This window comes from Colletotrichum higginsianum, chromosome 4, assembly GCF_001672515.1.
Source record: "Colletotrichum higginsianum IMI 349063 chromosome 4, whole genome shotgun sequence".
NCBI classification, from domain to species: domain Eukaryota; kingdom Fungi; phylum Ascomycota; class Sordariomycetes; order Glomerellales; family Glomerellaceae; genus Colletotrichum; species Colletotrichum higginsianum.
In genome coordinates, this window is record NC_030957.1 from 2,122,691 (window position 1) to 2,144,086 (window position 21,396).

Genomic DNA, 21,396 nt, shown 5'->3' on the forward strand with positions numbered 1-21,396 from the left:
TCATCTTCTATAGACATGTAAAACAGAAATCCCTATCGCATCGGAACCCTTCTTCGCCGCATCGGCGCATGTTCCCGCCTGGCGTGCGGATGAGCGAACCCGAAGGGCTGCCGAAGTGGACTTTGGTGGGGGTAGCAAACGCCCACGCCGCCTTGCGCTTCCTGCCTTTCGTTGTGGCCGTGCCCGAGCCTGTGCCGTCGCCGCCGTCGCTCGCCGCCACGATGCGCTGCTTCATGGGCGTGGTGATCTTCGTCTCGGGTCCGGCGAGGAGGACGGGTGTGTAGGAGGTTGTTCTCTTGCGGTCTCCGTGAGTACCGCCGCTTGAAGTCCAGGTTTTGAAAAGGTCCAGGGTGAGTTCGTCCTCGTTGTCGGAGAGAAGGGAGATTATGGATCTCTTGTTGGAGGACAATCCCTTGGCCGCGAGGGGTGTTTGTCTCGAAGAAGGCGTGGTGGGGGTCTTTGGCTGTCGTCTCTTCCTGAGTGGCTTGGGTCTGGGCAAAGGCTCGCCGACGGCCGGTGCGGCGGAGACGTCCACCGCCTCGGAGTGCGGGCTCTCAGACGCAGATCCCAGAGGCTGGCCGGCGGTGGGTTCGCGTTTCCTGGGATTCCGTTTGCGCTCAGGGCTGGCCGAAGGGTAGGGCCGGACCACCGTGTGGGCTTTCGCGGAGGAAAAGGAGCTGGGGTTTCCGTATTTTTTGAGGGGGCTACTAGATTGGAGGTTGAGGTTTCGCATGGGGGACGTGGCACTCATTCCAACGTGACTTGGGCGAATTGCCGAGGATGGGCGGGACCGACGGGGTGCTGCGAACAAGATCCCCATGGGAGCCGGCGACTCTGTCGGCGGCGGCGGAAGGATGGGGAGCTCGAAGTCCATTGCTTCCGTTCCGGTGTCGACCTCAGATGCGCTTGTCTCGTCGATTTTGTCGAGGCCAAGAGGTATTGTGAAGGGTTCGAGGACTTCCTCGCCATCTGTTTGTTGAAAGTCTTCTGCTGGGTCTCCATCCTCGGCTTTGGCTTCGCTCTTCTCCAGCGATTCTGTCTGGACCTTATCTATTCGAGATTCACCCTGGGCCTCCTGTCGAAATGCTTTCCCGGTTGCTGATTCTTGGTTTTGAGGGTCCAAAGACCGTGACCCATCCGCAACAACTTCTAGATATGACTGCAAATGCCCTGCATCTACTAGGCTTGGATTTTCGACGGCATGTTTACCCGCTGGCTGACACTCTTTAGGGGGATCATCCACCGTTTTGAGCATGGCGGCCGCGTCGATATCGACTAAGGCCTCGGACGCTCTACAACCGTCGGGGTCAAGGTGCCATGCCGGAGCAGCTGTTTGCTTAGAAACCTGTTCCTCCGAGTCATCAACATCCATGCCAGCGGGCTCGTCCGTGATTGATTTATCCCCAACAGGCGAAGACTCAGCGTTGTCTGCTTCCGCTTCTAATTGAACTTCAGCTCCATGCTGGTCCTCTGAGCCCCCCGAGACAAACGCCTCCTCAGACGGCTCTGCTGCAGTCGCGGAGACCGGCTTGGCAGGTTTGACAGTTACAGGAACATCGACAGATTGCTTTTGGGAGCGATTGGGCCTTGATCGTGTGGTAGGGATGCCGTCTTCGTCATCAGAGAAGGCATAAGACGGGTCAATCTGATGTCTAGTGAACCCGTCCCTTGGTGGTTCAGGTGCCTTTTCGGTCGGAGCTTCAACGAGTGCGTTGGCATCATGACTGGCCCCCACCAGAGCTCTTTGGGCAACTGGGCGCTCCGGAGATCGCCTATTCTCAGAGACGGTCAAGCCCGAAAGTCCAGAGGCGAGTGTCATATCCTGTTCGGTTAAAGCGAAGACATCCGTGTCTTCTGGATCCTCAGCCTCGGTGATCTCGTCTGCTGAAGGTCTTTTTGAGAAGAGCTCAACGACGATTCGTTGCTTGCGTCTCTCCTGTGCCTCTTCGTCCGTTACAAAACTGGTGATGGTCTGCGCAGTGTCCAGCCCAGCGGTGTTACTAACAGGTCGTCCCTCAACTTGTTCGTCGAAAACTTCGACCGGTGGAGACATTTTTCTCGGCTTCCGCACCTTGGCTGGAACGAGTTGTTTCTTCGAGGCTGACCGTTCTTTCTTTGGTATTGACTTCTTCGTTTCCGGGGGCAACTTCTCTCTCCCCAGAGACTTCGTCTTGCTGCGACCGTTTGTTTCTTTGGCGGAAGAAACTGCGGCAGTTTTCGACCTTGTTTGTTCGACTTCAACAGATGGTAGAGGCTCTTCTTGAGACTGTCCCGTCGTAAACGTGACAGATACCTGATCCTTTGCCATACCCTCCTTGTCCTTTTCCCCCGCAGGCCGAAATTTTCGATCAACAGTAGAAACACCCAGGATATCATCCTCATTGTCGTCATAGGGGGTAAAAGCTGGCAAGAGTTTCTTCGACGTCGGCCTCGCCATCCTCGAGGCTTCTTGTCTCGCACGAACGAGTTGCGCCATATCAATCCGGAAAGGTTCAGGAGTTGTCTTTTCCAATTCGCTATCCTGCCTCGAAGCCCATACCGATTGTGACCCCTGAGTGACTGGAAAGCGGTATCTTGCTCCGTATAGTTTCGACATCAGGTCGTCACTCGGTCTTGGCGGGCTGATCTCGGGGGCTCTCCATGTGGGGTCGACAGACTCAGGTTCATACCCCCAGACATTTGCAGAGGGAGTCGAGCTGCCATTTCTTAGTTGACGTGGTGGAGCGAGATTAGACAACTGCTGCTCGGATCCAGGCCTAAGTGTGCCTGATAGCGCGTGGGAAAGGCTCGAGCGATGTTGCAACTGCTCCTTTGTCTTGGGTATGAGAGATGCTGAAGGAGTATTGCTGTCATTTTTGCCGTGCAAAATTTCTTCTTCGTCTACTTCGTCATCAGACTGGTCGGAGTCTTCGTCTCCATGTGCAACGTCTTCGGCTGATGCTTCATCATCGTCCTCATCGCTAGAGGCAAAGACGTCCTCCAAGTTCATACCCTCGTCTTCTTCATCTTCATCGTCATCGGGGATGCCAGTGTCCCTTTCATTTCTCATACGTTCCAGGTGGCCATTGTTCTCAATAATCCTACCGGTCCTCAGATCAATTTCATCGCCGATACCTGTGAAATCCCTCTCGTATTTCTGGAAAATGTGTTCAAAGGTCGATTTTAACTTGAAGGCAGCGAAGGCACGAGATTGTTCGAGTTGGTAGCCGGGGTCCCGCATCTGAGACACCTCCTCGGGCTCATAGTTGAGCTCGTCATCTTCATCTTCTTTTGACTGTTGGCCAGATGGCGACGGGCCGGTCCTTGGTCTTTTTGCGGGCGGCTCCATGTCGTTCATGAAGGGGCGTCACAGACCCTTCAGGGCATGTCGTTTATAGGGGGGTGCGGGTTCAGGAGTACCAAAGGCAATAGCCAGTACGGCAATGATGAAGTCCCGGATGAGCTTGGTGATAAACCTGGTGGACTCGGGTGTGGAAAGACGCGCCTCAACGCGACGCTCAGGCTTCTCGAATTCTCGTGTAAAGTAGAAATGCACGGACCAAGTGGGGTGCTGTCGTTGCCAGAGGCACTGAGGACACAGGAACATCATCCACTATAGTTACAGAGTACCTACCTAAGTACCTGTCTGCGAGTTGCTTTCGACTACCTCTTGTACTGCCTTATTGCACCTCGTTGGTGACGGGAATATGTTGATGACTGGCCATGTATCTGGGAACTCAAAGAATAGTAGTATGTGTGGGTTTGATAAACATACTTCCAGTTGATTTGATCCAGAAGGAGATGGCGGTAGCGACTTGGCAGGATAGGTCAACACTGTGTCCTTTGAGTCTGTTCCTTGGGCTCGAACTGCGTAGGTGTTTGCTATTCCTCCAAATACCGGTCTGAGTTGTTGGTAATCATCTTTGAGCTACTAGAGAGTTCGTTACCTAGCTTGAATGGTTTGGTACACATTATCCACGGACATGAGTCCCTCGGTCTGTGACCCCTACCCAAGTTGGGTCCGCAAGCCGTATGAGTGTATACTTCTGTGGGTGATGCATGGAAAACCACAAGCCCACGAAAGAAACCAATTGCTATCTCTGTGCAATAAGAACTACCAACATGGTTCTGGTTAAATTAAAATGAGACTCAAGATGCTCATGTAACGAACGAACCGCAGAGCGTGCGGTCAAGGCAGCAACACCAAGCGTTGTCTTGTCATCTGTTATCAGGGTGAAGGCGCACGCCAGGGGTGTGATCTTAGCCGCAGCAAGACATCGGTACCTTACTTAGGTAGGTGACATCACAAGACCACCCTCCCTTAGCATCCATCAACACTTTCATTTTAAGCTTGCAAGCATGCGTGCAACAGCAAAATGTATTGCCAAAAGTGTCGCACACCGCTCAAGCTGGACAGTTCCCTTGAGGAGTTGAATCCAGCCGCGTACGATCTCCTCGTCGGTCAGCATAAACCTTCCCCTCTCCCCCGGCCCGGCGCACGCGCAAGCCAGCTGACGAACGTAGCCTCTTCCTCACAACAGTCTCCCAAAAAGACGGCCTCTGCGCGACCATACCATCCCCAGGACGGGCAACGAAAAGTCCTCTACGACAGAGTATCTCAGAATGCAGCATCTGCGACCTTCAAACGCCATGGCAGCGGCCCATCGAGCTCGGCGCAACGAGACTCTACCATGTCCTTCATCTACCTCACCGAATCACAAGTCGCCCAGCCCGTCCTCTCCCGACCTGACCCCCCTATGGCGACTACTGGATCACCGCGAGGTGGAAAGAGCGGCCCGAAAGGTCAGGATGAGCAACGCGGCGGCAGCAAAGCACACGAGATGGAGCGCATCAGCAAGCTATTTGAAATTCTTTCCGCGCGATCCGATATCGATCATCCCATATGCGTCGAATGCACCGAAATGCTGGTGGAGGGCCTACAAAAGAAGCTCGAGGTCGCGGCGAGAGAACGCGATGCCTACGTCGGATTCCTGAAACAAGTGCAAGGCGACGAACCCAGCGAGGAGGACGTCAAAGCACAGGACGAGGCTTTGAGCAAGGCAAAAGAGGCCGAGGCCGAGGCGATGGCCGAGCTTCTGCGTCTGGAGAAAGAGAAGGCGGCTGTGGATGCCGAAATCGTCGCTTTGGAAGAGGAGTCTCAGCAACTCGACCGCGAAGAAGAGCAGTTTTGGCGTGAACGCAACGCCTTCGCCACGAAACTTGCCGACTTCCAGAACGAGCGCGACAGCACAAACTCCAAGTTTGACAACGACGCCCAGCTCCTCGAGAAGTTGCAACGCTCCAACGTCTACAACGACACCTTCTGCATAAGCCATGACGGCACTTTTGCCACCATCAACGGGTTGAGACTGGGCCGGTTGTCCAGCAAACCAGTCGACTGGCCCGAGATCAACGCGGCATGGGGACATGCGCTTCTCCTGCTCGTCACCGTGGCCGATAAGCTGGGCTACAAGTTCGACGGGTTCGAGCCCCAGCCCATGGGAAGCACTTCAAAGATTGTTCGATACGAACTACCTTCACCGACTGCTAGTCGTCTTGGTTCACACCGGAGCGCACCGCCGCCGGCTCCGAAGAAGCACGTCCTCGAGCTTTTCTCCAACGGGGACTTGCCCCTCGGCCTGACTTTCATGCACCGCAAGTTCGACAACGCCATGGTGGCATTCCTCGAGCTAGTGCGGCAGCTTGGCGCTTTCGTGCATCGGCAGACGGCAGCAGATGGTCATCCTCTCAGCCTTCCGTACAAGATTGAAGGCGACAAGATCATGGATGTGAGTATCAAGTTAGGCATTGCTCAGGACGACGGCTGGACGAAGGCATGTAAGCTTACTCTGACATGTTGCAAATTCCTGCTTGCGCATGCCAGTAACGTCAACACGACTGCGAGGGCTGTTAATAACCAGTAATCATCCGCAAATCCCCGTTGCATTTTGAAATGGGGTTCAGGGTCTCGGAGTTCAAGCGGGAGGCATAGATCAAGCGTACGGGGTTACAGGAGTTTGAGGACACGCTTTCAGGTATATGTATTATTATCGAGGTAATGTTTTCTGTGGTTTTTAGGCCTGGGCCGTTGAACACTTCCCGTGTGGTCACAAAACATACTATCATTGTCTTGCGGCTCATCTGCCCGCCTCCTCTCCCCCCCAAGAGCCAAGAGACTTTGCACCATAGTCGGGTGCCATTAAAGGTCCTACCCTGGGTGTGCTAATGTCTGCTGTGGTCACTACTAAACGTTATGCACCTGTGTTCATAAACATAGACATCAGGGACGTAACACACGAGAGGGGAAGCCAGTTTGACTCACGTGACGTGGTAGGCGCTAGCTTCAGACACTACACTCTCGTTGCTTACTTGCAGTCCATCCAGTTAACCTCGATGCTTACTGGCAGCCAACGAACAGCCGACTCTCTAGGTAACAAGGCGCGCTGGTGAACTCCAAGTCACCTGTCTGCCTGGTCGCCTCACACTGCATCCAGTACTCATGCAGGCCTCATGCGGCTGCAACTCAGGTCGCCAATCGCTCGACTTGAGGCCGCCATCGATGCCTTGATGCGGGGTGACTGTATGTTCGCCTTACATTCTGCACCAATAGAACTGTAATGTCGTGTCCTTATCATCGACCTACAGCATGCTGCTGCTGCCCATGGAACAAAGAGCCGCGCGGTACTGCCGGGCCTCAAAAAGGACTGCTGTCCCTTGTGCGGCCAGATTGTGTTTCTTCCCCGGTTCATCCTGCGCTTTTGCTTCTTTCTCCATTATACCACTTCAAGTCTCAAGAAACTCGACGCTCAATTTGATCATCATGGGTGGTCAGAATGACAAGGTCAGCTTGTTGATGGACAGTCCATGTCTTGGTAAAAGATTGCGAACAAGCTGACGTGCCATAGGTCGTCAACGACGAGACTGGCTCGGTAGCTAGTTTCGAAGAGGTCGGCCTCAGACAATTGTCGAGGGATAGCCAGGCCTTGGTTACTGGGGATGTATACGGGGACAAGTCAACCACAGACGTGCTCTACGTATTGCAGTACCTCGGCATCTCAGGCAAAATTCTTGATAGTACGCCCCCGTTTCTACATCATTCCCTTGCAAGTACTCGATCCTAAAACGGCAATAGTCCGGGAAAGCACCACTCCCTTCAAGGAGATAGCCGAATACGGAAAACCCGTAGATGATACTTGCAAACGCAGTGCCAGGCCCATTCTCGAGATCGTGACCAAGGTGTCGACCGGTGTCAACCCCAGGCGCCCACTCCGACCCGGATGTGTCCGCGTCTTTAACGCCGAAGATGAGGACTACGACTCGATGTCTTCTGAGAGCGAGAATGAAGGTCGGGCCAAGCCGGCCAGGGCCGGGCGCACGCAAATGATCATTCACTCCGAGTACCTCATCAATGCCCTGAAGGCAGTCGTGGCTTACTATCCCAACGTCAACCTCCTCGGAAACAATGTCGTCATCGACGCCCCCTACCGTGTCATTGTACACCATCTCGAGGCGTTAAAGAGGTATAGATACCATCAGCCTGCCAGTCACTCCTCCGACTACGCTCGCATGACAGCGGAGCATGTGGATGTGCTCCTGAATTTCATTGAACAGACCGTAGGAGAGGTTCTTCTCAAGGAAGAGGAGCGACACCAGCGCAGCGTCCCGGTCGCCACTTTCGAGAACTACTGGGTGGCTCTGAAGCCCGGCGAGGTCATCTTCGTCAAGCAAAACGACCTCTGGCAGCCACAGGTCATCAGCAGGGTGTTACAGGATGTCACGACTGACGGACGCAACCGCCAGATCCAAGTCGTTTCCTGGTACCTGGAGCTCGACCACAAGCGCATCGTCCGTACGACGGATCAAATTAACATTCCTTTCTGGACGGGTGAGCAGGTCGTCCATTCGCTGGACGCCATACCGGCGCGCCTGTTCCCGGAGGGCCCGGACGCCATGCTCAAGAAGCAGATCGAGCTAGGAAAGATGTACTGGGAGCTACTGCAGCGGCCGACGTACATGGAATATGACGGCATGCTTGTGCAGTCATACCCGGGGTTTCGCGGAGGAGGACCTTTGTCTCACGGGTCCTCGGGCTACGTATGTTGTTCTCCCATCCCCGACCATCTTGACCTGACATCCGAACCAACGAACGAGCCTTAGATGACCGGACGAGTGATTTGTGACGCCGAGGGGCACGGTCGACTGAGCATGCGTGCGCCGGAGAACCGAAACAACCCCCCGATGCCGCGAGGCAGGCTGATGCACGTCATGCCGGGCCAAGCCCCGCCGCCGCCGCAAGACCACCTGCCTCACTTCCTCCCACGCTGCGGCTGCACGGAGTGCGACGTCGAGACCGACCGCACAGACGTCTCGCCGTTTGCCGACTTGGAAGGCATCAGCCCCCAGACTTCGCCGGCACCGACCCAAGACATCTTCTACATCGCGTGTACCCATGTCATCCCCGGGTTTCTCCTCGGTGACCGTCGCTGGGGACACCTGAACCTTGAGTGCCTGCGGCCCGTCGTCACCGACCGCGAGGCGTTCAGGTTTCTCGTCCTCGACGACGAGATCAAGATGACGGTCAAGGCGCTCATCGGCAAGTTCGCGGCGGCCGACTCGGGCAAGGTGTCGCCCTGGGCCAACGACTTCGTCCGGAACAAGGGCGAGGGCCGCATCTTCCTCCTCCACGGCGCCCCCGGCGTCGGCAAGACGTGCACGGCCGAGTGCGTCGCCGAGCTGACAAACCGCCCGCTCATATCGCTGACGTCGGGCGACCTCAGCGTCAGCTCGGGCAGCGTCGAACGCAACCTCTCGTACTTCCTCGAGCTGGGCCAGCGCTTCGGCGCCCTCGTCCTCCTCGACGAGGCCGACGTCTACCTCGAGCGCCGGCGCGCAAAGGACATTGCGCGCAACGGCCTCGTCTCCGTCTTCCTCCGCGCCCTCGAGTACTACCGTGGCGTGCTGTTTCTGACGACGAACCGCGTCCAGGCCTTCGATGCCGCCTTCACCTCGCGCATCCACGTCGCGCTGCACTACCGGAACCTGACTGACGCCGACCGCGAGCGCATCTGGGCCAACAACTTTGAGCGCCTCGACAGGGACTCGGACGGCCGCGTGCGCGTCGCCGTCGCGGCCCGGGAGTACGCCTACGACTCGCGCGACGTCCGGGCCCTGCGCTGGAACGGCCGCGAGATCCGCAACGCGTTGCAGACGGCGTTGGCGCTCGCCGAGAGCGACGCCGCCGACGAGGGGAGCGACCGCATCTGCGTCGCCGACAAGCACCTGCGGGCCGTCGTCAAGATGAGCCGCGGGTTCCGGGACTACCTGCGCAGCGGCGGCGTCTACGACGGCGAGTGCGAGCTTGGCGAGAGCGAGGGCGACGACGACGAGGATGTCTACTCTGACTGAGGAGGCCGGATGTGGGGAGGATGGATCGTATTCTTTGTCCTGTTTTTTTTGTCATGGGTGGTTTTCTGGGTCTGGTTCTGGTTCTTGGGGTGTATAATCAGATTGAATATCAGGGTATGGTACCTGAGTACTGCCGAGACGATGTGGGCTGGGTGTTGGATGTGATGCCACACATCTATGGTTTTACGTCGGGGGGATCATCACGCCCCCCTCGCTCTGTCTCTCATTTTCTAGCGTATCAATAGCTAGGTAGCTAAAGGAGAACACTCGTTTACCCCGCCGATGCATGCCTCAAGAGTTGACGAGTAAGTTTGGTTTGCTTGTTGACGTCTTGGCCCTTTTGTGTTTCTGAGCGGCCATTGATTCAAGTGTGGTGAATCTGAATAGTTGGGAAGATTGCAACGTCCCAATGATCCGTCAACCCCCAACCGCAGATGAGTATCTTACACATTCCACATGTTCCCGCTTCAAGATATTGGTTGATCTAGTACATACATGGTTGCATTTACTACTTGCAAAAGGTCATGTGATCTTAGTTGGTCAATGGCCTCCTGTCAGATGGGACATGCGCTGTGGCAGTGTCCGGCTTTTATACTACTTTTCTTTTTTGTCTCTCTTTACACAGATAAAAACAAGGAGAGAACGGAATAAATAACAAGACGCCAACAATAACAAATCGTCTCAAAAGGTTTGGAAATACCTCTCACACACAAGGTTTTCATTCATCTCTGGAAATCATCCCGTATGCCCGGACCCGGATATCCTGGAGGTGGGGGTCTCGGACCGTCTCAACCAAAAATGATGTTTTTCAACTTCTCCTTCTCGCCGCTCTCCTCGCACATGCCTCGGAACACGCTGCCCTCCTTATCCCACAGCTCCCTCGGGCTGCCGTACTCTGCGACGGCGCCGTCGCTCAGCACCAGGATGCGGTCGAAATCCGCAATCGTGCTGAGACGGTGGGCGATGACGATGAGCGTCGAGTCGTTGAACTCTTCGCGGATGGACCGCTGGATGAGCGCATCCGTTGTCATGTCGACAGCCGACGTCGCCTCGTCGAGTACCATGACCTTGGGTCGCGACACGATGGCGCGCGCGAGGCAGAGCAGCTGGCGCTGGCCCTGCGAGAGGTTGCCACCGCCCTCGGAGATGGGGGAGTTGAGGTTGCGGAAGACGTTGGTGTTCTTTTGCGACGCGTCGAGCGTGGGCGCCGCCGCGCTGATGCCGGCGGCGGCGACAGCGGCGTACGATGAAGGCTCGCCCGGGGTCGACGGGTTCGAGTCGACGAGGTGCACGCGCTGCAGGGAGTCGCGGAGGTCGGCGTCGCTCTGGTTGTCAAAGGGGTCGAGGTTAGAGCGAATGGAGCCAGAGAAGAGGACGGGGTCCTGGGGGATGATGGCTAGACGGGACCGCAGCTCGTGGAGCTTGACCTTGGAGATGTCAAGGCCGTCAACGTGGATGCTTCCCGAGCGGGCCTCGAGGAAACGGAACAGGGCGAGGGTCAGGGAAGACTTCCCGGCGCCCGTGCGGCCGACGACGCCGACGCGCTCGTTCTTGTTCACGCTGAAGCTCAGGCCCTTGAGGACGGGGGAGAGGTCCTCGGCGTAGCTGACGACGAGGTCCTTGACCTCCAGGCGGCCTTCGGTCGGCCAAGTGGCGGGAGGCTGTATACCACCCTGGTCCTCAGTCTGGAGGTCCGAGTACTCGACGACTCGCTCGGCGGCGTTCATGTCGAGCTCGATGTTGGCATAGTGACGGATGGACCACACAATGGCCTGCGAGAACTCGAGCGCGAATGACAGAGTGAAGCCGGCGAGGGCGGGGCCCATCAAGGGGCTGCCAAGGACGACGAAGCCGACGGCGGTGGAGAACATGGCGCCGATGAGGGACATGCGCCAGCCCATCCAACGGTTGAACAACCACAGGTGCCACGACGCCATGTCGTACTCGTCCAGGCGCGTGTACATGGAGTCGATGTAGACTTGGGCTTTGTCAGCGCCGCGGATGGTCATCATGCCGACGAGCGTAGAGCCGAATAGGTCGAAGATGGGCGACTTGGTGGTGCTCTCGAGGCGCTTGGCGGGCCTGGCGCCGGCGAGGTAGCGTATAGCGATCCAGATGGCGATGAGCAGGAGAACACACGCCAGCGGGATGATGAGCGGGGAGACGTAGAAGGCGGTGATGCAGATTCCGAGAACGCTGAGGACGGCGCCAAAGACGCCCGAGAGATCCATGCCAAGGCGGTTGTCGATGACGTTGAAGTCGGCCGTGAATCGGTTGAGGACACGGCCGGTCGGGACGGTGTCGAGCCAGCGGAGCGGGGTGCGAAGGACGGTGCGGGTTATGCCCTCGAACATGCGGCGGCTGGCCTTGTAGCTCATGACGAAGAAGTAGAAGAAGCGACCAGTACCGAGAATGGCCGAGAAGGCCGAAATGCCGACGTAGACAGCCAGGTAAAATAGAGTATCCTTGTCCATCGTGATGCTGACGTTGTCGGACGGCACATGGAGCTCGCTATGCTGGAGGGTGAGGGCGTAGGCGTATTGATGCTGGGGTTGATGGTAAGAGGAGGCGCTGACGGACCGCTCGGACTGGCCAGTCCAGATGCGAAGCCACCATGATCGTCCTGTGAAAAACGTTAATACCGAGCCCCATGACAAAGAAATGCCATAGACGAGGATGAGGACGTACCGATGACAACGAACTGGTAGATGACGAAGAGCCCGAAACCACAACCCCACCAGGGCCAGCCACCACTTTGGCTCAAGTATGCAGCATAGACATGCTTCTTGATGGAACCCTTCTCACGAGTCTCGTCTTCGACAAACTGGCGGGCAGCCTTTGACGGAACCTTCTTCAGGATGCCGCCATCGCCGTTGAGCTCAGTGACCTCGGAAGGCTCAACGTCAGACGCCTCCTCCGAGTTGACAGCAGTGGCCTCCTCGTCGGCAATTTCCAAAGCAGCCTGCTCGTGGCTCTTAATCAGTTGCAGGGTTCCGTCCTCGGACAATTCGGACAAGAGACCAGAGTGTTGGACGCTGCCGTCGCCGAGCTCGACGAGGAACTTGGTCTTGGGCTCGCAGAGCGCGACGTGGTGGGTAACCAGAATGCGAGTCCTGCCCTTGCAGAGCTCGCCGGTGAGGCACTTCTCGTAGATGTGACGGCCAACGTGGGCGTCAACGGCGCTGAAGATGTCGTCCAGCACGAGGATGCCGGCGCGCGAGTAGATAGCACGAGCGAGGGTGAGGCGCCACTTCTGGCCGCCGCTGAGGTTGATGCCGTTAGCTCCCAGCTCCGTCTTGTCGCCGTCTGCCAGCATTTCCAGGTCCTTCTTCAGGGCGCAGACTTCGATGGTCTTGTTGTAGCGGTCCTCGTCCAGGGGGAGGCCGAAGAGAATATTGCTCTTCAAGGTAGCGTTCTCGATCCAGGGGATCTGCCCGACGAATGAGATGCTACCAGGGATAATCCAATTGCCACGATTAGCCTTGTCGTCGTTGCGCTCGTGGAGCGGGGGAGGCTTGGGCGCGTAGATTGTGCCGGACAGGAGATCGGACTCGCCGAGAATGGCTGCCAGCATGAGACTCTTGCCTGTGCCAGTCTTTCCAGAGATGACGGACAACTCGCCGGCAGGGAAAGTGACGTTGACGTTGCGCAATATGAACCTATCCTCGTCTTTTGTCTCGTCGTCGACGGGCCAGGCGATGGTGGCGTTTTCAAAGGCGACATCGGGGCCCTCCGTGACGGTCTTGGTCAGCTCGGGCCCGTTCAGGTAGTCCTGCATTCTCTTGACGGAGATGTTGGCGTCGATGACATCGGTGATGAGCTCGGGGATGACGGCCAGGGTGACCTCGAGGTTCTTGAAGACGCCGATACTGACGAAAGCGACCGACGGGATCAAGTTGCCGTTAAGGAAAGCGTAGGTGGCGAGGGAGACGGCGGCCAAGGCGATGGGACTGGTGATCCACATGCCGAAAAGCACCGTGTCGCCCTTGAAGACTTGCCAAAGAGCACCAAGCTCCTTCTCACGCATATCGAGTATGCGTTTCTCCCACTGGGGCTCGAGCGCCGAAAACTTGATTTGACGCATGCCTACGAGAGCCTCATTGACAACGGCGAGCTTCTGGTCACGGATCTTCATCAGTTTGTCCTGCGCCTTGGAATAGACCTTGGCGTAGGTGAAGTTGATGGGGAGCAGAATGGCCCATGCGAGGAGTCCAGCACCGAGGGGGCCCCAGCCGAGCAGATAAACCAGGAACCAGATGGCAACGATCAACTTGGCACCGCTGGAGGGGAAAAGGAACTGGAAGGCGGCGAAGTCGGAGATGCGCTTGGCGTCGACGCCGATTAGGTTGATGATGGCCTGCTTCGACTTGAGGACGTTGTCGTCCTCGGCCTCTTCCTCGTCGTCGGCCTTGGATTGCGGGTCGTCCTTTCCGTTGGTCTCCTGCTCCGTCGACTCGGCCTCCTGCTTGGAGGCAGTCTTGACGTTCTTTCTTCGCATGGACTTCTCAAAGATGAGAGCAGACAGGGCGCCGCGGAGGGGGATGCACAGCTCGGCCCAGGACAGCCAGAACATGGTTGCCTCGGCCCACGCGTCGGCCAAGATGGCGAGGCCGAGCCAAAAGACCAGGATCCAGACATCTACAGGGAGTTCGTCGCCGGGGTGTCTATGCTCGAGGGCCTCGAGGATCTGCAAGGTGATCCACGAAGGGGCGAAGCTCAACAGCGCCTTGGATATGGCGATGGACCATTGCACGAACAAGGGCACGCGGTAGGCCCAGACGATGGACCACCATAGGTTCGAGTCGGAATCGAAGTTGTATGACTTCCACGCCACAGCCGAGTCCTTGGACCTGGTCCAATGGTCCGGCTTGGGGAGGTCAGATGCATCGAGGTCCTTCTTCTTGGTGGCCAGGTCAAGGATCTCGCTGCACCAGCCCCAAGTAAAGCGGGTGTAAGCAGGCACCGTCCTGAGGCGGTCGACGGCCTTACCCTCGAAGTAGACTTCGGGTCTCCGGGGCAAAGCGACACCGGTCACAACAAGACCGAGGGTGAGGGCCAGACTAGCAATTTTGAGGCCGAACGAGGTCGGGTTGTTCTTGAGGAGGTGGTCGAAAACCACAGTGCCCTGCAGAATCTGGACGGCAGCCGAGACTAAGCCGGAGAACCACAGCCACAGACCAAGGTTATAAGCGTGAACGGAGTCATTGGTGGCGACGATGCCCACGGCCTGCAGAGCCAATAGGATCTGTTTCGCGTCAGCATTTTAACCACAAGACGGGCGTTGCAAGGGGGTTCAGCCACGTACCGATACACCGGTTGCGAGCCACTCAGCAATGAAGGGGCTGTCGAGCTTGTTGCCGGCGCGAGTTGAGGAAGTGGCGAGGATGGAGTTGGCCAACGACACAGCCAGTCCTAGGAAAGCGAAGAGAAAAATAAAGGTTTTGGGCCAGCGGTTTGAGAAGGCGGCTGAAGACTCGGCAGTGCTTTTTCCGTCCCTGTCCTCGTAAAAATGATCTTTTGGCTTGCGGGAGCGGAACTGCTTGACGAGCCCTGCGAGGGCCGGAACTGAGGTGAGGGCGATAAGGCCCAAAGCAGCTCCGACCTCGATCAGCAGGATCGGCTCATTGTGCATGATGGAGCCAGAGGGATGGCGGCGGACCGTGGTGAGGACTTCTCAGTCGATCGGATTGCAAGACTGGGAAATATGACGGCAATCTATGGGGAGAAAGGACGCTTTCCTGCCCCCTTTCGGTTTTTGGATTACTATTTTTTTTTTGCCGGTGGCGGATTATTTGCCTTTTTTCGGGCGCGATGGCTCGAAAGAGTTGGAGGTCCACAATGCAATCGAGCTGGTTGGTAAGCTGGATCCAATGGCCGGTTGAAGGCGTAATTCCTCCTCGGCAAAGCGTATCCGGCTTCTCTGAGGCCCGGACGGATCAGGCACCGTGAGTAAGAACCCTTTGACCAAAACGAAAACCTGGTGTCGACGTCCGGTTGTTGGTTAATTGCAATCGGACGGGGGGCGGGTTTGGAGAAACGCGGGTTGTACCAGTTTCACCGTTGAAAAAAAGAGAGGGAAAACGAAGAAGAACGACCAGGGTGCCCTGAGTCAAGGTTCTGGCTAACCAGATGGCTCTCGGAGATAGGTTCGGGGGCAAACAAAACGAGGCCGTCGGCTGCGTGGGTGCCGAGACGGAGCCGATGGGTGACCGTCTCAAGGTTTCGATTCGTGACGTCGCTGTTTTGGCGCCTGTTTCCGCCTTCAACCATGAGCCAGAAGGAGCGGCGAGTACACGGTGCGGTCGCGGTCGCGGGTGCGGATGTGGCCGTGAGTGCGGTTGCGGGTGCGGGTGCGGGTGCGGCAGCCAAGAGTTGGGGATACGCAGACGCCGGTCGGGGGAGAGAGGGGGAGAGGGACGGGCGGGAATCGGGATGGAGATGAGAGGGCAGGAGAGGGGAGAGAGAGACTGAGCGGCAAACGGGCGAGCCAAGACAACGACCGGGAAAGCCTCAGGATATAAAAGAAGAGAAGGGAGTAGGGAATCAACCTTCCGAGCAGGGGAAACAAAGACACACGAGGAAAGAGGAGCCGCTTACGGTTGTCTCGAGATACCTTTGCATTTCCAACGTACTAGCTATCTTGGTATTTCTCTCATCGAGGCGGCTTACCAACATTACCAGGTTGTTCGTACCAGGCCCTGGACGGCGGATAACAGAGAGGAGAGACTCAAGGTGGCCTTGCCATTTGCCTTGCGGAATTCGAATGACTGACACCACTGGCTAATCAGCGGATAGCCTGCAGCTCTGATCATCCATGCTCATCGCTGCTCCATGTCTCCTGCTGACCGGGATCGTCAACTTGCGTTAGAACCCATCCACGCCATCATCCCACCCAATCCTACAACCCCCATCCCAGGGTTCGTCCACCACCGGTCCACCATGCAATCGCACGGTACATCGTACAGTCCAGTCCAGAAAGGCAGTTTGATCACTCGCCATCGTGACGACTCGCTGCCCTGCATCACTCTGCCGCGCTCGTGCAGATTTTCCGACATTGGCACGCCAGAATTGCGACGACGCCGCGGCCTAAAGCCTAGATAGAGGCTTGAAGTCCCAGGCAATCGAGTTCGCCGATGATGGCATGGGTCGACGACCGAGTTATCGCTGGCCGTCTGTTTAGGTTCTGCCTGCTGTACAAGACACGACACGACACGACACGACACTGCATAGGTAGCTGGCAATCTTCTTGTCGTCTCATCGTTGTCATTTGCCAGCAAGTGCGACAGCGAGCCCGATTCCGCACGGCCTGTGTCGCACATGGACGGTGGTTGGCCGAACACTCGTTCGTCAACCCGTGGTCGTGGTGCTGCCATGACTGGCCGTTTGACTCACCGGCGGGAAGGGAGAAAAAAAAAAGTTTGACATGATGGAGGGTGGGTTTCCCAGGCAGAAGTTCCTTTCGAGACCCTTGATGTGTGATGTGTGATACGGGGGGGACAAAAGGTCGTCGGCATGGATGGTGGATGGAGTATGGAGGAGAGGCCCCCGCCTCGCGCTTGACGGGCCATGTTAGCGCGTTGGCTCGCATGCAGTCATCCTGCACTAACATGACCTAATTCGCACACCTGCTGCAAGTCGCAAACACCCTTCAATGCTTCAACCGCCCGCCCCCGTCACGCTTCCGACTTGTCGGGTGGCATCCTGGGATTTCTGACATGAACCCCGTGTCTTTCATGGTATCTATCCGTAGAGGGGGAGGGAACAGACTTGCTGGATCAAATTTCGGCGCTCATAATCGGTCTCGGGATTGAATTGACCTTGTTTTGATTTGAGGCCAAGTAGCAACGCGCCCCCCCCTCTCGGGCCTCGCATCCCCGACCAAGCTTGCCGGCTAGCCGTCCGGTTTGCGAGAGGAGCGGGTTCCGGGGAAAGACTCACATTCGGAGTCACACACCAGTCATGTTTTCGCCGGATTAGGAAGGAGAGCTCGCTTCAGGTGTGAGAGGCTCTTCATGGTAATTTGCGCGGACGGGGGGGAGGGGGACGGCGACTGCGCCGCAGCATATCTCAAGGGAGCCGGAGACTAAAAAGACACTGGGAACTAACCGGAAGGGCGGTCAGACTAGCAAAATCATGGCAATGAGCTGTGGACCCGTCCGGTCGTACTGCCCGAGACAGGTATTGACATAGCACAGAGTATTCGTGTTAGAATCGTACGTAGTGTACTCTATACCTATCATACCTAGGTACTGTAGCTGAGTCGATGTGATCCCCCACCCATCTCTCCCGCCCTCCCTGACTTACTGCTGACGCTTTGCATACAACTGCAGCCAGTGATCCATCCATCTTGGTTCTGGACTTTCTTGCTATCGACGATGTCGCAGGCCTGGTCTGGATAGAACGTGTTTCGTGCCGACGGCCGCTCTATCGTGGTCCACAGAGAAAGATCACCTTCAGTCAGCTGCCGGGGGGTCCTTGGTTCAAGAAAGAAAGAATATAGAGGAAGAACCCCCCGTTGAAACATGCCTAAAGTCCTGCAGAGGCCTTTGTTTCAATTCAATATCTCTTTCCCATTCGCCCTTCACAACCCGCCTGCCTTACCTTACCTTACCTTACCTTACCTTACCCTCCAGCATCTGCCGCAACGAGGTGCAGTTATTTAGGCAGCCGCTGACACACCACCTCGTCTTTGCGCATTTGATTCAAGGATGACTCGACAGGTTTTTTTTGTTGCATCTCTGCCGCGGTAGTCATTCGGCGAGTCGCATCGGCGAAAAGACGTTGCGCCAAAGTACTGCGCCGCGCCGGATGCCACCGTCCCCTTCCGTGCTGATGGCCATCCCGGCCCACGAAGCCTTGTCGACAGATGTATAGTGGTTTTCTAGCGTCTTCCTAGAGATAACCTGATTCTTGCGAGGCGATGCAGCTCTCCCTTGGATTGCTGCCTTGACAGGCAACATTGCCAAACGATGGGCGCCGACGCCATCTCCATAGTTGGCATTCCCGGCCGTCGAACTGTATTCCGCCGCATCGCGACATCTTTGGCTCTCTTACCCGCCAGACACTGGCCGATGTGGCTCACCTCGTTGTCTCTGGCGCCCTTCGGTGAGTGGGCAGCGTCGTCGAGTCGCACATTAAACCAACGCCTTCGTCTTTCGGAACAAAAAGTAGGACGACACATTGAAAAGGGGCATTCCCGTTTTGCCTGCCTTCGTGCTTTGCCGGCCCAGTGTATGTGCGCGCGTCAATGCGAACCTTCGTTGACGAGCATGGGCCCGAGAGACGTGGATGCAACTTGACGTACAGGTTCTAAGCCGCCGCCGCGCGACTTCCACCAAGGCACGCGTGGGCGAGTGGGCGAAGCTGACAAGTTGTAGTTGACAGCATGCATTTCTTTGGAATTTCGTTGGAATCTATATTCACAGCCTTGAATGGCCAAGAAACAACCATACAGACGCCCGATGCGGTGTAACCGCTCACCGAGAGGAAAGGGGGCATATGAGGTTCCTCGGTAGACTGCGATTGGGCCATGGGTTGGCGCCGAGACCTGCCGTGTCCGTGACCTTGCTCACCGCCAACGCCTGGAAGGGTTGTGACGAGCGATGCGATGCGGACAAGCAATGACAGTAAACGAACAATCAGTGACGATGGTGTTGAGGAAATAAGGCAACTGTAGAAAGCAACTTCGTTAAACCGAATCGAAGAAGACCCGGCGATAGGTGTAGTGTGCTGGCAGGAATGGCGGTGATGATTGCGCTCCATGTGTCGACAGTGGTTCGCTACAAATGACACTGATGGTTCCATGTTTGCAACAGATTGATGTTGGGCTGAGATCTTAGTATACCGAGACGTTCAGGGTAAGCCGGAACGCTTGCTGCTGTCCTGGAACGATTTTGGGCGGAGACGTTGATGGGGTTTTTTACATCCGCAATTTGCATTCGGCGCCCATTCATTGGTGAGTCGTGTCAGCCCTGTGACAACCACGAGTCTTAAGTGCTTGCAAGTCTGTCATCCTCCATTAGTGGTGGCAAAGATTGACAATGTGCACGAGGAGGGTTGCCTCGAAACCATATCAAACACAGAAAGACCCCGGCTTGCGTTCCACTCCATGCGGAAGAGGAATGGCTTCGTTTCAACGTGCTGTGATCATTACTTCAAGGCGCCCACCCATATATGGCCGCTTTTAACCTGTGCAAGTTACACCTGAGGCGGTCCGTTTGTTATCCACTACTACGACCGCTCCGGAATGTACTTCCGAAACCCTAAGTCTCAGCAGTTATCCTGCTGGCCACTTATTGAAGCCCGTCGCCGACCATCAGGTGCTTGCCGAGGATCTCCTGGGGATTCCTATGGTACAACACACGGTTCAAGGTATCTTGATGCCGAGCCCTCAGAAAGTTGGTTGTGATATTGAAAAGCCTCGGCCTCACCCATCCTCATCGAGGTTACCGACAGCCTCTATCGAGATAAAGCAAGGTCTGTGACCCAGAAAGGGATAAAGGGATACAAATGCATCATTCCCCTACTCACTCAGACCTATTGTCATCAATCTATCTGCTCCGACGTCGACGTCACAATTTAGGGCACACGTTTCCTTCATCCCGCCAGACCAGCTAGCGGACACAATGAAAAGGCAAGTCGTCCCTCCCCAGAGGTAGTGTAATGCCAAATGGAAAAGCGAAAGCGATCACAAATCGTGGCCGCCTTACCCTGGAAGCCGACGGAATTAGGCACTGAATGACCTCTGCGTCTGTAATGCTGTAAAGGCTTCAGTGCTAGCAGCGACTATCAAACGTATCAAGCAAGTTGCAAATCGAATTGCAGCTGTTCAAAATACCATACGGAAAAACGGAGGATGTTGGTAACGTGACCGACCTACCAACCCATTTGATAGACACCTACCTACCCAGGTAAAAGATTAGCACGACAAAGCTTACAGCGGCGGGTGGGTTGTCCGCCCCTGGGCCGGGCCACAGCATGGCACATCAAGCAAACTTCCCATGCAGCTTAGACAACTGCAGCGCAGTTGAAGTACATTCCAAGCAGAGTGCTATAAAAAAAAGTGAGATTCAGCGTTTTCCATCCATGGGTTAAGGTTCCAGTTTGGGGCCCTTTGAGAAACAGCTACAGCCAATCAAACGAATTGTTGCCATCTAGCTCCGAAAAGCGGAGCTCTTTGATTGGCCACTGGCTCGTCTAACGCGGCTTTGCAACCAGCAGCCTCCCTGCCGCTTCTGCTGCTGCCCTACACCACCTCACCTCAGCAGGCCTGACGCCGGTGCTGGGCGCTGCAGCAGCTGCGACTTGCGTCGAAGCGCCACACAGCCCGTCTGAGCTTCCTCGCAAACCACCCGCAACGCTGAGCCAAACCACCCATCAACCCTCTCAAACTCCACACCCTGCCCTGCTCGCTCGGGAACGACCTTTCATCCTTTGCTAGGCCCTCGTGACAATTCCCTGCCAGGTTTGATTGGGCTTTTCCCCTACTTCTTCCTCTTCTGCTGCATTTCCACTTCCTCCTCTTTGTCGCTTTTGTTTCCACCTCCCTTCGTCTGCCCGCACGCTCGCTGGGTACGGATGCTACCTATCAAACAAACACAAGCGCACCACTCCACCACTCCTTCCGCCGCCTTCCAATCGTTCGTCACCTTCGTCGTCTGGTCCGCCACGGTATCGATTGCCTGCTATAGGAGCTGCCGCCAACACCACACCACACCACACCACACCACTAACCAATCTTCTCTCGAGCTCCTACGGATACTACCGAGCTAAAGCTCGACCTCCGCCCCCCCCCTCTCATATCGAGCCTCATCCCGCCGCGAATCCCGCACGAAGCTTCCCGATCCAAACCAACGCTCCAGAACCAAAAGCCCCCGATAAGCTCCTCGGCATCTTTGACAGCACGGCCGTCCTTCACCCTACCACCCTGTCGTACGAGCCGACGACGACTCTGTTTCAACCTCCTACGGTCCTGCACATGTCTCGCGACGGCTGCATACACACACATTCACG

General features: G+C 56.3%; 5 protein-coding genes across 5 annotated transcripts; 2 read left to right on the plus strand and 3 right to left on the minus strand.

Annotated features, from left to right (window-relative positions):
- Nucleotides 1–7: 7 nt before the first annotated feature.
- Nucleotides 8–3,328, minus strand: CH63R_05952 (Centromere protein Scm3; the record flags this gene model as incomplete). Its single annotated transcript, XM_018300927.1, has 1 exon — nt 8–3,328. One exon carries the CDS (start codon nt 3,326–3,328, stop codon nt 8–10), a length of 3,321 nt encoding a protein of 1,106 aa, XP_018158777.1.
- A 285-nt stretch (nt 3,329–3,613) lies between these two features.
- CH63R_05953 (uncharacterized protein) lies at nt 3,614–3,951 on the minus strand (the record flags this gene model as incomplete). Its single annotated transcript, XM_018300928.1, has 2 exons — nt 3,614–3,846; nt 3,927–3,951. 2 exons carry the CDS (start codon nt 3,949–3,951, stop codon nt 3,614–3,616), a joined length of 258 nt encoding a protein of 85 aa, XP_018158778.1.
- A 404-nt stretch (nt 3,952–4,355) lies between these two features.
- CH63R_05954 (Autophagy protein Apg6) lies at nt 4,356–5,903 on the plus strand (the record flags this gene model as incomplete). Its single annotated transcript, XM_018300929.1, has 1 exon — nt 4,356–5,903. The coding sequence occupies one exon, from the start codon at nt 4,356–4,358 to the stop codon at nt 5,901–5,903; it is 1,548 nt and encodes a 515-aa protein (XP_018158779.1).
- A 722-nt stretch (nt 5,904–6,625) lies between these two features.
- CH63R_05955 (ATPase) lies at nt 6,626–9,384 on the plus strand (the record flags this gene model as incomplete). The annotated part of the gene is made up of 4 exons (XM_018300930.1): nt 6,626–6,820; nt 6,885–7,053; nt 7,112–8,073; nt 8,137–9,384. 4 exons carry the CDS (start codon nt 6,626–6,628, stop codon nt 9,382–9,384), a joined length of 2,574 nt encoding a protein of 857 aa, XP_018158780.1.
- A 788-nt stretch (nt 9,385–10,172) lies between these two features.
- On the minus strand, nt 10,173–15,016 carry CH63R_05956 (ABC transporter; the record flags this gene model as incomplete). The annotated part of the gene is made up of 3 exons (XM_018300931.1): nt 10,173–12,007; nt 12,073–14,629; nt 14,690–15,016. The coding sequence occupies 3 exons, from the start codon at nt 15,014–15,016 to the stop codon at nt 10,173–10,175; spliced, it is 4,719 nt and encodes a 1,572-aa protein (XP_018158781.1).
- Between the last annotated feature and the right edge of the window lie 6,380 nt (nt 15,017–21,396).